The sequence below is a fragment of the Nematolebias whitei genome, chromosome 13 (genome assembly GCF_014905685.2).
Source record: "Nematolebias whitei isolate Nwh7 chromosome 13, NemWhi1, whole genome shotgun sequence".
Lineage (NCBI taxonomy): Eukaryota > Metazoa > Chordata > Actinopteri > Cyprinodontiformes > Rivulidae > Nematolebias > Nematolebias whitei.
The window spans coordinates 30,289,356-30,303,074 of record NC_056510.1 but is presented as its reverse complement, the minus strand read 5'-3'; the positions used below and the strand labels follow the sequence as shown (position 1 = coordinate 30,303,074).

The 13,719-nt window shown below is 38.6% G+C and overlaps 1 protein-coding gene across 1 annotated transcript in view; it reads right to left on the bottom strand.

Moving 5' to 3' along the window:
* Positions 1-13,719, bottom strand: part of clybl (citrate lyase beta like) — a 119,134-nt gene that overhangs the window by 7,191 nt on the left and 98,224 nt on the right. The window contains exons 3-5 of the mRNA XM_037686597.1: positions 8,028-8,216; positions 1,801-1,902; positions 542-635 (exon numbers count right to left, since the gene is read on the bottom strand). Coding sequence (XP_037542525.1) covers positions 542-635; positions 1,801-1,902; positions 8,028-8,216 — 385 coding nt within the window. The remainder of the gene's footprint in view (positions 1-541; positions 636-1,800; positions 1,903-8,027; positions 8,217-13,719) is intronic.

Here is a 13,719-nt window from a genome sequence, read left to right as displayed (position 1 = left end):
AAAAAAAGAAACTGTCCAGATGACCTGACTGAAAAATGTTGGATTTTATACCTGGATCATTGAGCATGGACTTTGTTGTTGTTGAGTTTAGATTTATGAAAATTTACAAATTTGCATTGTTCGAGTGTTGTCATTGTGTTAGGAGAGAGTAAATATCATGAATAAATTTGACATTAAACATAATCCAAGTTGAAGTGTTACATCATTTTCAGCCCCCTTTTTGGCATCTGCATTTGGTAGCAGGTCAAATTGACAAAGTCCATGCAGAATAATGTAGTATTTTAATTCTACAGCAGAGAAAGCGATGTAGTCTCTGTAATTAGGTTTAGGAAAAAAATTAATAAATATATATAGGTATTGGTATAGGTTATCGGTTATTGGCCAAATAAGTTTTAAAATATCGGCATATTGAATGTCGGCCACAATTCCAATATCATGCATCTCTAATTTCACAACTAATGCTATCCATTCTGTCTGCCACTAAAGAAGAAATAACGAACAGTTGTTTTGTAAAAGCATGTGGGATTCAAGCAGTTCTCACCAATGCTGGCACAGAAGTCATCAGAGCCAAACACCACGCCATCATGATGAAGACCAACCTTAGGAGCAAGCTGACGGGTTTCCTCACACACAGCCTAGACAATGTACGTAACAACAGGATACAGGCAGACAGAAGGAAAACGATAGCAGAGATGAAATAAATCTGAAACACTTTGGCAAAAACACTCATAATTAAATTCAATATAAATTAAAACATCCATAATTGTTCAACAATTTTAATATTTCTAAAATAAATACACTATTTGAGATGTTTTACTGAAGGTCACACAAATATAAATCAAATCAACACAGACCAACAGCAGGGACAGTGAGGGACATCTCTTGTCTTAAATGGCTGGAAATACAGAACATCTATGAAAGTGTTCATATTTCACAAACAGCTGTTAAAAATCTTTTTTTTCAAGTTGATAAAGCTGTGAAATACATTTTTCTGTCTTTTTTTAATCATCCTACAAGAAGCTTGCATTTTATGATTTCAATATTTTTTTTGAATTATATATAAACTAAAAGTATAAAATGATTAAATTAAAGTAACAAACCAAATTTGTGTTTGAATAAATGTTAAACCAGCAGCTGCAGTCAATGAACAACAACAAAAAAAATCTTGATTATCTGTGGTGAGTCTAAAGCAAAATGAATATGTTTCATGCTTCCTTTTTTTTTTTTTTGAACTACCAAATTATTACCACTGCTAGCTGTGCCACAGCAAGTTTTTTTTTATTTCCATGCTTGTAACCTGGTGTTCAGGCTGGACAAAAATACAGGGTGTGTTCAAGAAAGCGCTCAAAGGCACCCTCCTGCCATCAAAACCCACACTCACAACCACAAACCCAATCACAGAATGTGAGAGAAGAACGGAAAGACAAACCAAAAAAAGGAATAGCAGCTGCTTTCTCCCCAAATCCTCCAAAACGGTGGCCCTCCCGCCCAAGTAGCTGAAGGTCATTCTGTATTATAACAGAATTTTGTTTGATGTTTTTCCAAACATCAGCAATAACTTTTCCACTCTGATATCAATGCTAATTAAAAGTAGCATGCTTGAAGAGGGATGGAAACAGGAAAAAAATCTCTAAAGGCTCATTTTGAGAGGCGGTTTTATCCCTGTTTATTTTGGACATGTGGATCCCTCTGCACGCTGATGCTGTCTTTAATATAAAGCAAACAATGGACAAACAGCCAAAACGTCTTACGTGTGCAGTTTTTTGTTTTGGATAGGGTGGGGTTTCGCTTGTAATTTACCTTAAAATTGAGCAGGCCCACAGCGGTTTCCACAAAGGTGATGAGGCGAACGGGTTCTGTCATCGTCCGTCCTTTCAAGTAGTGCTGAAACCTGTCAACAAACTAAGCACACAGAGGGAACGGCTCAGGTGCAACTCATTAACAAAACCCACTGTTTCTGTGACAAGGAAGCAACAAAACCTTTCAACAGTCACAACAAATTAATCCTCTCAGTACAATCACAGTCACACCTTCACATTTATGGCATTCTTAGTCTTCATTAATAAACCACATGCTATTGTATTATAATATAAGTTTTCATCTTGAACTCATTTAATAATATTTTAGCAGAAGGGATTTTTGATGATGTTTCTGTTATATGGCTCAAACTCTCAATGGACTTTTGACAGTTGATTAGACTTCCTTTGTTTAAATAACAGACAATAAGAAATAGAAGAATGTGTCAATGGGAATTTTGCACAAGGCAAAATCTTTTCAATTCAATTCAAAATACTTTATTAATCCCAAACTTCATCCATTTATACAATGGTATACAATGTTATACATGGTGTAATATTGTTATACATTGGTATACCATTGTATACAAGTTTCATCCATTTATCAAATGGTATACAATGTTATACATGGTGTAATATTGGTATACAATGGTATACAAGTTTCATCCATTTATAGAGTGGTATACAATGTTATACATGGTATAATATTGTTATACAATGGTATACCATTGTATACAATTTTCATCCATTTATAAAATGGTATACAATGTTATACATGGTATAATACTGGCATAGATTGGTATACCTTGGTATACAATGTTCATCCATTTTGTAGTAATATTTAAAATTCATTAGACAAATATTTGTAAATGTGTGGACTAAGAAGAGAAGAAACTTCTCTTCCCATTCCAGTCCTCATTTAAAGACACATCTTTGAAGGTTCAAACCGCACCAAGAGCAAGGAGCAGGAGGCACACAAACAAAAAGCAAGTCAAATATAAAATATTTTACATTTTCACCAGGGTTCCTCCCTTCATCTGAAGTCTTCTGCACTACCTTATTTCAGAAAGTCTCCTCGGCCACAGCTTGTGCTCCCCTGAGAGAGCGTGTATGCATGTAAATGCACACGTCCACGCACCATCACATGCACAGCAAAGCAAAGAAGAAATGAAATAAAAGAAAAAACAAGGGAAGATTTGGGATGTCTTTGAGTTGGTTTATACTGATACATTATTCTGTTTTGCGTCCCACCTCAGTGGCAGAGAGGACTGGGAGACGGCAGCAATGATCAGAGTGGGATGTGACACTTTGCTGAGGCCTTTATTCTGCACGACTCCTGCTAATATGCAAGCGCACCTAAGTAGGGTTTTAAAACCCAAGTTTAAATCTTTGAAGACCAAAGCTTTCAAATTTTTTCCAACAGACCAGTTCACAGCTAGCCCCGGACTACCAGTGGGGTTGCCCAAATTCCTAAATCTATCATCTGGAAACACACAAAAGCCCCCACCGTCAGATATTTCCTTTCAAAGCCAGACAAAAAAAGAAAAGAGAGTGCAAAAGCTCAGAGCAGAAATGTCTAAGTTCCCCCTTTCCTCTTCTTTTGCATCTTCTTTGACACACCAACAAAAAAACACACGCATACAAAAAAATCTTTATAAATAACTTCAGGTATGTCGCAACTATTTTTGTAAAGATGAACAATAGCCCCCATGTTCGCACTCGCCCACTCTCATTCTCCAAACCAAAAGAGCGGACCTCCATTGAAGGATTTTAAAAAATAGAGGCAATTTTAATCATCTCTCCATTCAATCTCAGTTGGATAAATCATATCTGAGAGATTTGCATAAATACAAACCATCAAAGACTTTTCATCTTCAAAGAGGTTTTCAAGACCCAATGGGCTTTGTACTGTAATCATCTGAGGTCACAACCCTGTGGGAGCAAGGCTGCTATGGCAACATAAAAACTAACGCTGGGGGTTTAGCATAATATGCCCCCCTCCTTTGCCGACACGGGAAGGGTTGGCAGGGTCTGAGAGGGAGTGTGAAAAGAGGGTGAAGATAAACCCATTCCTGTGACAGAGGAAACTAGATAGATATGAAGCGCTGTCGGGAAATCTTGCAGATATCACACAAGAAGATGTTAGCGCCAAACACACCGTGCCCATGTAAACCTTAACAAGGCTGCGGCGAGACAAGTGAGCTTTTCAGACTCTAACCAAAGAAAACATGAGACAGCTCTGGCCAAAAGGGAAAAAAACCCTCTGATTGCATGTTTCTGTCCTCTCCTCTTCAGCTATTATACACTTTAGGGTCTGATTTACCAGGATAAGAGGCACTATAGTGCCTGTTTATTGTTACTCTAACACACAGCAATCATTAGCTGTCTATAGCTATCAAAACTAAGACCCTTCAAGGTGTTATTCACCACTGAACTGACAAAGGAGATTTGTAAAAAAGTAGAAGCAACACCTCTTCTTGCCATTCAAACCCACAATACAAACAAGCCCTCTGACAATTTCCACTCTTAATCATGAAAAAAAGAAGGAGGGAGAGAAGACGCTCGAGAAAAAGGAGGCTATAGTGAGACAAGTTTCAATTAATTTTCTTCAAAAGGAGGCCCGATTAAATGTTTCCGGCCTGCTGAAGTGTTCATTTCACAGAGGGGAAGCGGAGAAAAGGGATGAGGGAAGGGTACGGGAGGAGAAGGAGGAGGAGTTGAGGAGGAGGAGTGGGACAGGGTGCAATTCTTTTGGTCCCAGCGCACACCAAATAGTGTGGTGGGCAAAGAATGTGCACGGCTCCGAATCTATGTGACAATTGTCCTCAAACAAAAGGAGGGAGTTACAGCCCAATAAGGCCTGTCAGTCACACAAGGGCCAGAGAAGAGCAGAGAGAGGGAGCAAAAGATTTCTGCACAAAGAGAAACAAGAAAGTCCATCTTTTGGAGACAAATCAGTCTGAAGGATCCTGTGCCAATATCAATAAAAAAGGGGTGAAAAATAAACAAGTGAGGGATTTACTGCCCTGCCTAACAAGAGTGGAGAGAATAGGGCACATGCTTACAATACAAACACACGGAAAGAGTTGTGAGGGTCTGGGGCAGGATTAGATGAGCATGCATGACAGAATCAGGATCCTACTCAGACCTACACACATCTTTGATTTAGGAGCAAGAATGCACCTGTTGCTGCAAAACACACACACTATATATATATACTGTATATATACAGTATATATATATACTGTATATATATATATATATATATATATATATATATATATATATATATATACACGTATGATAAGCTTGCAGCCTGTTCTCTGGAGGGGATCTGCAGATGTTTAATTAAATAAACGTACAATTAGGAGTAATAGTAACAGAAGAAAATGTTCAGAAATTATCTGTATTTTACAGCTTTAACGTGCTGACAATGGTTTTTAAACGTGCAGTGAAAATAATAATTATTAAAGTAATTGATTTCTAAAAACTGCGTAACAAAAGTGGCCTTTTGTAAGAGTAGCCATGGATGAAAGACTGGGCAAGAGAATAGGTGAACACCTGTCACCAATTATACTTGGAAGAAAGGAAAGGCAGCAGGAAATAGATGTGTTCCAATTAAAGCCACCAGTTAAAAACTTCTTGCGCCTACCTAAGAGAACACATGTGCCCATATTTCTGCTTGTTGGTAAGAAAAGTAAGAAACCAGACTATACACAGGCCTTTCACTATAGATTTAACTGAAGCTTTTAAAGGATATATCAGCCACTTAAGAACACACTGAACTAAACTGATTGCCTGTTAAAATCCATGCTAAGAAAAAGTAAATAACATGTTAACAGTGCAATGAAAAATTTCCACTAAAATGAAATTAATTATATATACATATACATGTTTTTAATCTTGTATGTGAAATATGGAGCTGATCAAAATGGTCTGAATTATTACATCACTCTCTCCTGACCTTTTAGGATTTGACATCCACACAAAACTCTCTATTGAAACCAAAAAGCACAATCAAGTCAAAATAAATGCCTCTTAACTATTTTACCAGTAAATCAAGACAAAACAAACAAAGAAAACATCAGTTTAATTTAAAATCCTAAGCATAACATTCCTAACAAAAAAAAAATTCTACTTACTGTCAAAAGACAAGACCACAGCTTTCTAACACATACAAGTCTTAGTGGTAAAACAGTTTTTTTTTCATCAAGTATATACAATTTTAATACGTTTTAACATGAATATATACAATACATTGCAGATGCAGGCTCACATTGACTGAAACAAATATGATTTAAGAAGAGCAAAACAGCGTTAGTTTTTGTTCTATAAGAACAAGAATAGCTAAATCTATTGCAGTACTATACAAAGTTAGGGAATTATTAAATGATAAAGCTCTGTACATGGTGTATAACACAATCATTGTTCCACATTTAATCTATTGCATTGATGTTTGGGGGAAAGCATGTAAAACATTTACAAAACCTATTTTTATTTTACAGAAAAGAGCTGTAAGAATTATCACCAGAAAGCATTACAGTCACCCATCAAGCACATTATTTTATCAACTGAAGTTATTAAAGTTCCATGATTTAGTAGATTACAGTATTTTATCAGTTATGTATAGGGCTCAAAATAACACATTACCATTAAATATCCAAAGAAATTTTGTTAAAAGACAAAGTTGCTATAATCTTAAGGGGATAGAGATATTTGTCAAACCAAAATCCAGAACTAGTCTGAAGGGAAGGTCTACCTCAATCCAAGGAGTTGGACTGTGGAATGGTCTAGAGAGTGGTGTTAAAAATGCCAAGTCGATGTGAACATTTAAGAAAAAGATCAAAACTGAATTGTTAAAAAATACATATGAAGTAGATTAGTGTGTTTTTTGTATTAGAATTAGAACAATTAGAAAGAGTTACTCATTTTGTTCTGTTACTTGAAGATTATTATGATTGAAATAATTGTTTGAAAAAGGGGCAGATATAATAAGATTTTTTCTTCTTTCTGCTGCCTTTCATTTTAAATCTCTTGTATCTTTTTATATTGTTATGGAATTGTTTTGTACTTTTTTAAAATGAATAAACTTTGTATCATACCATTTAGTTCTAAACCATAACATGACTTTGTTCACAGTTGTCTACAGTCAGTTCAACAGTGGCAGAAGGCACATTGTGTTGTTACAGAAACCTATCAGGCGTCTCAAGATGATTCAAATAAATGCCATCCTTCTCTTGAGCTGAAGCCAAGGAAAAAACTCTCTTTATCCCCAGAAGTCTTGACAGAAATTGAATTAATGTTAGACAACTTTATTATGATGGCTCTTCAACGAAAAAGGTTAACTCGTGTCATCTGGACCAGTTTCTTTAAGTGAGAAACATTTCGTCCCTCATCCAGAGGACTTCCTTCATTTATGGCCTGCCAACCAGATCTTTCCCATAGTAGCCTTCACTGCTGTGTTTCAAGCCAACCTGCTGAAATATCAATAGTAGGCTTTTAACACGTGCAAAACAGACCCATCCAAAACAATCAGTCATCATGTACAACAATCAACAGTTTTAGGCCAGAAGACCAACTTGCTTCTCACAGAAACATCTGGTTGGCAGGCTGTAGACTGAGGAAGTCCTCTGGATGGGGGACAAAATGTTTCTCACTTAAAGAAACTGGTCCAGATGACACAACTTAACATTTTTTGTTGTTATCTACCTGGATGATTGAGCTAACAACCCTTTTCTGAACCACTTTGGCCTTGGTGGTCCTCAGGTTATTTCTGTGAGTAGCAAGTTGGCCATCTGGCCTAAAACATTTGCTTGTTGCACATGATGATTGATTGTTTTGGAAGGGTGTGTTTTGCATATGTTAAAAGTCTACTTTTGAGATTCCAACAGGAGGTTGGCTTGGAAACCAGCAATGAAGGCTACCTATGGGACACATCTGGTTGGTGTAGACTGAATAAGTCCTCTGGATGGGGGACAAAACATTTCTCACTTAAAGAAACTGGTCCAGATGACACAATTTAACCTTTTTTGTTGTTGTCTACATGGATGATTGAGCCTACAACTCTTTGATGACTCTTATTTATTTTTTGTACTTGATGAGCTCATGAAACTTAGTATCCTGATGATTTATGATATATTTTAAGTATTATTTTGAAAGTTAGAAAAACAATAGCTAATTATAAACAGTTTGGAACAGTGGTTCAAATATAGTGAATGATTTTTTGCTTACCCATTTGACCTCCTGAGTATCCTCCACTTTAGGCAACATGAAGGCAGGAGGAAGAACCTTTGCTTGCATAATGACTTGCAGGTCCTCCTCAGCTAGGCCACTGGAAACTGAGTTTACCCTCACACATTTCTCTGTCCGGCCCAAGTCCAATTCTCCTAATGTCCGTGCTATGGTCTCCCTGGCTTCTGTCTAAAAAACAGAGGCAAAAAATACAGACACAGACTGATTATTTTATGTATTACAATTCACTCATTCACAAGTTGTAAAGGCAGAAAGCTGTAAATGAAACTGGAGTATCATGATTAATATTGTTAAGGTCACAGTATTACAGGAAAACCTTTCTTGAAGTTAGAATAGCTCCCAAGTTTTATGAAAACAAAATAATCTGTGATGTCAGTCTGAGAGTGCAATATTTTATCATAGGAATATCTAGGAAATATACATATTATGGTTGCAACTATCAGAGAGAGATCCTGATTGCAAGACTGAAAATCATAATAAGGCTGTTCAAATAAATATCCCATACATCACTCTTTAAGCCCTTTGTTTATTTATGTAATAAAATACACACAATAGAGGTAACATGAATACAAAATATAATTTTAACTGAAGAAGTTGAACTTATTTCAAATGGTCACTTTATGGTCATGTAAGCAATGGTTTGTGTATTTAAAAATGCATTTAAATGCAAAAACAGATTTACTGGTATGTTCTTCAGTAAAACATAAACAAAAAATTGGTAAGGAATGCATTCAATTTCCTTAACAAAAGTGTCCCCACAATATGATGTTATGTTGAACATAAACATAGTCACAGCAACACATGCAAAAATAATGAGTGATCAAAGTAATTATAGATCAATTTAGCATAAATTACACAAAGTTAAAACATTTAAGAACCCCTACAGAGAAAATAAAGTTTTATTTTATTGCTAACATGTCCATGTGGCGTTAAGACTAGAAGATATGAGCAAAATAAGCAGACAGTACCCTGCTTGAGGCTTTCCATTTTTGATTCAAAAAATAATTATTCCAAGAAGCTTGACATGCATACAAATTTTTTTATGTTTTGTATTACAAACAAGATTATAGACCAATCAGTGTCAAGGGAAACATGTCGAGCAATAATTGCTTGTCATGTTGACTCATTGTGAATGAATCAAATAATATCTGATGTGAATAAATGAAGCCTATTCAAATTTGTATAAAAAAATAGGCTATGTGTAAACACAATTTTATGGCCATAATGAAGATATATATATGCTAAAAAAAATGGATCCCTTTTCAATGAGTGACTATAACAGTACAAAAATACATATCTGAATGAATTCCAAAGACTCATATGGACAAAAAACAGCAAGAAGCTCAGTGTCCCTTGCCCAGATGTGGGTTACTGGGGCCTCACCCTGGAGCCAGGCCTGGGGAAGGGAATCGTCAGTGAATGCCTGGTGCCGGATCAAGCTCAGCCCAAATGAGCAACATGGATTTGCTTTCCTGTAGGCCTACCACCTGCAGAAGTGCCCATTCAAGTCAGATGCAAAATTCCATTGGTTCTAGCTGAAGGAAGGGATATTGGTGCACTGACATTAGCTTATAAAATCTGGCTCTTGGACATGGAACATCCCCTCTCTGGTAGGGAAGAAGCCTGAGCTTGTGGGTGAGGTTAAGAGGTAATGAATATATATAGTTAGGCTCAACTCATTGCACTTCATGGGCTTCGGAACTAATCTCTTTTGAGGGGCATGACCTTATTCCATTCTGGAGTTGCCTGGTTGCATGGTGAGAAGCAAGTTTTTTCCAGTAAATGAGAGGGTAGCTTCCCTGTGCCACTGGGTATTGGGACAGGCTCTGACGGTTGTTTGTGTCTACACGCCAAACTGCCGTTCAGAGTACTTGGAGTCATTAGTGGGGATGCTGGAAAGTGCTCCAGCTAGGGACTCCTTTACTCTGCTGGGGGACTTCAATGCCCACGTGGGTAACGGCAGTGTGACCTGGAAGGGTGTGAATAGAAGGAATGACCACTCTGATTTGAACCCAATATGTGTTCTGTTGTTGGACTTCTGTGCTAATTATGGTTTGTCCATCACAAACATCATTTTCTAACAGAAGGATGTCTATAAATGTATATGGCACAAGGACACCATAGGCCGCGGACCGATGATTGACTTTGTTGTTTTGTTATATGATCTGCAACCATATGTTTTGGGCACTTTGGTTTAAGGGAGGAGCTGAGCTGTCAACTGTGGTGAGTTGAATCAGATGGGAGGGGAAGATGCCAGACAGACCTGTTAAACCCAGGCCATTGAGTCTGAGTGGGCCATGTTCAGCGCTTCCATTGTCTAGGCAGCTGCCTTGAGTTGTTGCTGCAATGTTGTTGGTGCTTTTTGTGGTGGCCATCCTCAAACTTGGTGGTGGACACCACAGGTTAGGGAGGTCATCAAGCTGAAATTGAGTCATATTGGGCATTGTTGGCTGGTAAGACTCTGGGGGAAGCTGAGGTGTATCATCAGACAAAGCAGGCTGCAGCCCTGGCTTTTGCTGAGGCAAAAGCTTGGATGTGGGAAGTGAGGCCTTGGATAGAGACTCTTGATCAACTCTGAGGAGCTTCTGGTAAACCATCAAGAATCTGAGGTGGAGAAAGCAGCACTTTACCAACACTGTTTAGTGAGGGTGAGGTGCCGATGACCTCAACCAGTGATGTCGCTGGGAGGTGGAAGGAAACCTAAATCCCACCGGCACATCTTCCATGGAAAAAGCTGAGTCGGGGGACTTCGGGGTTGCTATGTCCATGACTGGGGCTGAGGTCACCGCGGTAGTTAAAAAGCTCCATGGTGACAGGGCTCTGGGGGTAGATGATATCAGCCCTGAGTTCATCAAGGCTCTGGATATTGCAAGGCTGTCTTGGTTAACACACACTTGCAAAATGTTGTGGATATTGGGGGCAGTGCCACTGGATTGGCAGAGTGGAGTGGTGATTCCCATTTTCAAAGAGGGCTTGGATGGTGTGTTCCAATAATATTGGCATCACTCTCCTTAGCCTCCCCAGTAAGATCTATTAAGGAGTACTGGAGAAGCAAGTCTGATTGATGGTCAAACCTCAGATCCAGGAAGAACAATAGATTGGTGCAGCATCTGCAGTATTGCAGACTTTGTGCCTGTTCATTGTGTAAATGAGAGAGTTGAGTTGTAAGGCAAAGCTCTCTATTTACCCGTCGTTCTACATTCCTAACCTCACCTATTGCCACAAACTCTGGGTAGTAACTGAATTAACAAGATCGTGGATACAGACAGTTGAAATTAGTTTTCTCTCCACAGTGTTCTCTCCCTGAGATGTAGAGTGAGAAGTTCAGTTATTCGGGATAGACTTGGCGCAGGAGTGGCTGCTCTTCCACATCAAGAGGACCCAGTTGAGGTAGTTCAGGCATCTGGTAAGGATGTCTCCTGGGTGCCTCCCTAGGGAGGTGCATAGGGCATGTCCGATTGGAAAGAGATGCCAGGGAAGACCCAGGGCATGCTGGAATGGTAAATGGTAAATGGACTGTACTTATATAGTGCCTTTCTACCTTATTTCAAGATACTCAAAGCACTTTACACTACAATATGTGTCCTCATTTATCCATTCATATAGCACTCTACTAGATCTCTACAAAGCTAATTGAACAAATCATTCTAAAGAGACTAATCAGTGCTTTAGATCACATTCATACACTGATGGGACACACATCAGAGGCGATGAGAGGTTCAGTGTCTTTCCCAGGGACACTTCAGCATGTGACTGCTGGTGGATTCAAACCCCCAACTCTCGCATTGAAGGACGACTGCTCACACTCAGCCACAGCCGCCGCTGGAGAGACTAGTTGTCTCTCGGCTGGCCTGGGAATGCTTTGGGGTTCTCCCAAAAGAGCTTTAAAAGGTGGCTTGGGAAAGAGAGGTCTGACCCTCCCTGCTTAAGCTGCTGCTGAAGTGAAACAACTCTAAAACAAATGGATTAAAATGGATGGATGGATGAATGAATGAATTGAGTTAGTAAATATATATTTTTTGTGTTGTAATTACTGAATTCACAGTCATTCTTGCCTAGTTGTATATTGTATACTGCCTTTTTTTCAGGACACTGTGGAGTTACATAAAAAGAAGGATGGTTATAGTATCAATAGTTCACGTGGAAACATAGTGAAGCTTAGACATATTTAAGAGTCATTGTATATCACCCAGAATCAAGTGAACTGAAGTACTGTATTTCAAAGATGACCACAACTTGATTTTTTTCTTCTTCTGGCTGCTCCCTTCTTCAGGGGTCGCCACAGTGAACTAAGTTGCACAAAGACTTGGCAATTGTTTTTACACCGGATGCCCTTCCTGACGCAACCACAGACCACTAAGCTACCACAGTGTAGAGACTGTGTAGAGCAGAGAGCTGCCATCTAGGGTGCCCAGTGGAGCAGATGGTAGGGGTTAAGGGCCTTGCTCATGGGTCCAGAGTGGGACAAATGAGGGTGGAGGCAGGTGTGGGTGCTTCACCTTTTCTATCCACATTTTGATGTTGCCGGTACTGAGAGTTGAACCAGTGATCTTCCAATCACAAGTCCACCTTCTCTAACCTCTGTGCCACCACTCCCTATGACCACAACTTCAATGCTAATGATAAATGCCAAACAAATTATTTAACGTGCCTAAATATTACATAGGGAATTATGCTGCTACCTAAGGCCTTAACCACACAAGAATATTTCTGACAAACCACGATAAGTGCCTATTATATGTATGTAAATACCTTGAACACTGAGTGGTGCTCTCTAAAGAGTCTTTCATAAAATCCTTCTATGAATTAGCCACACTAGCCAGTCCGTCGTCATGTTCCCTCTGGCCATTCATACATCAGTGTCAGTGATGAAGCCGACTACATCCCACACAGTCGTGAGCTTTCAAAAACTAAGCAAGCATCACAGAACTAAATGAGACATGGAGCAGAACTCAGATGAGTTATTGTGGAGCACAACACACTTCATATTTGATAGACGTCTCCCTTGTATTGTCAAAGCATGTTGAATTAATTCACTTTCACAATCTTCTTTGTGGTTAACTATTTTCTTAACTTAACTGCACAGTTGCTTTGCATCATCATCTGTCTTTTCTCAATAATAAATCTGTTTCTTCTTTCATCCCATGACAGGTTGGTCACACAAGACCATATCTCATTTCTCATCACAATATTGAGCCGTAGCACATGCCTAATATTGATTATTTCGACTGTTACTACCTCACTTTGGATCATAAAGGCAAACCAGGAGTGAGTTAGCTTCAAACTCTTTTGCTACCTTGATGCATTCAGAAGTCACACAAGACAGCCAGAAGGCATCCAAGGTGTCTTGTGAATGCCCTAAGTCCAGGTTATACTTCATGAAACACAATACATAAAATCTCGTTGACAAGATTGCGAGATGATCTTTTTTGCATGAACAGTTTATAATCGAATAGAAACTGCATAGAAGTAGTCCATGTAATTCCACCAAGTGCAGCTCACATAATGCACAAACAGAAACAGCACAGACAGCACGGTTGAAAAAGTGGATGTTTATTTTCAGTTGATGATGGAGGAGACAGATCTAGTCTTTTTGTTGTTAAGCAAAGAGAAATGCTGTATTTTTTTTCTTTTTTTCAGAAAAAGACAGCCAACGTTTTTGACAGATGAT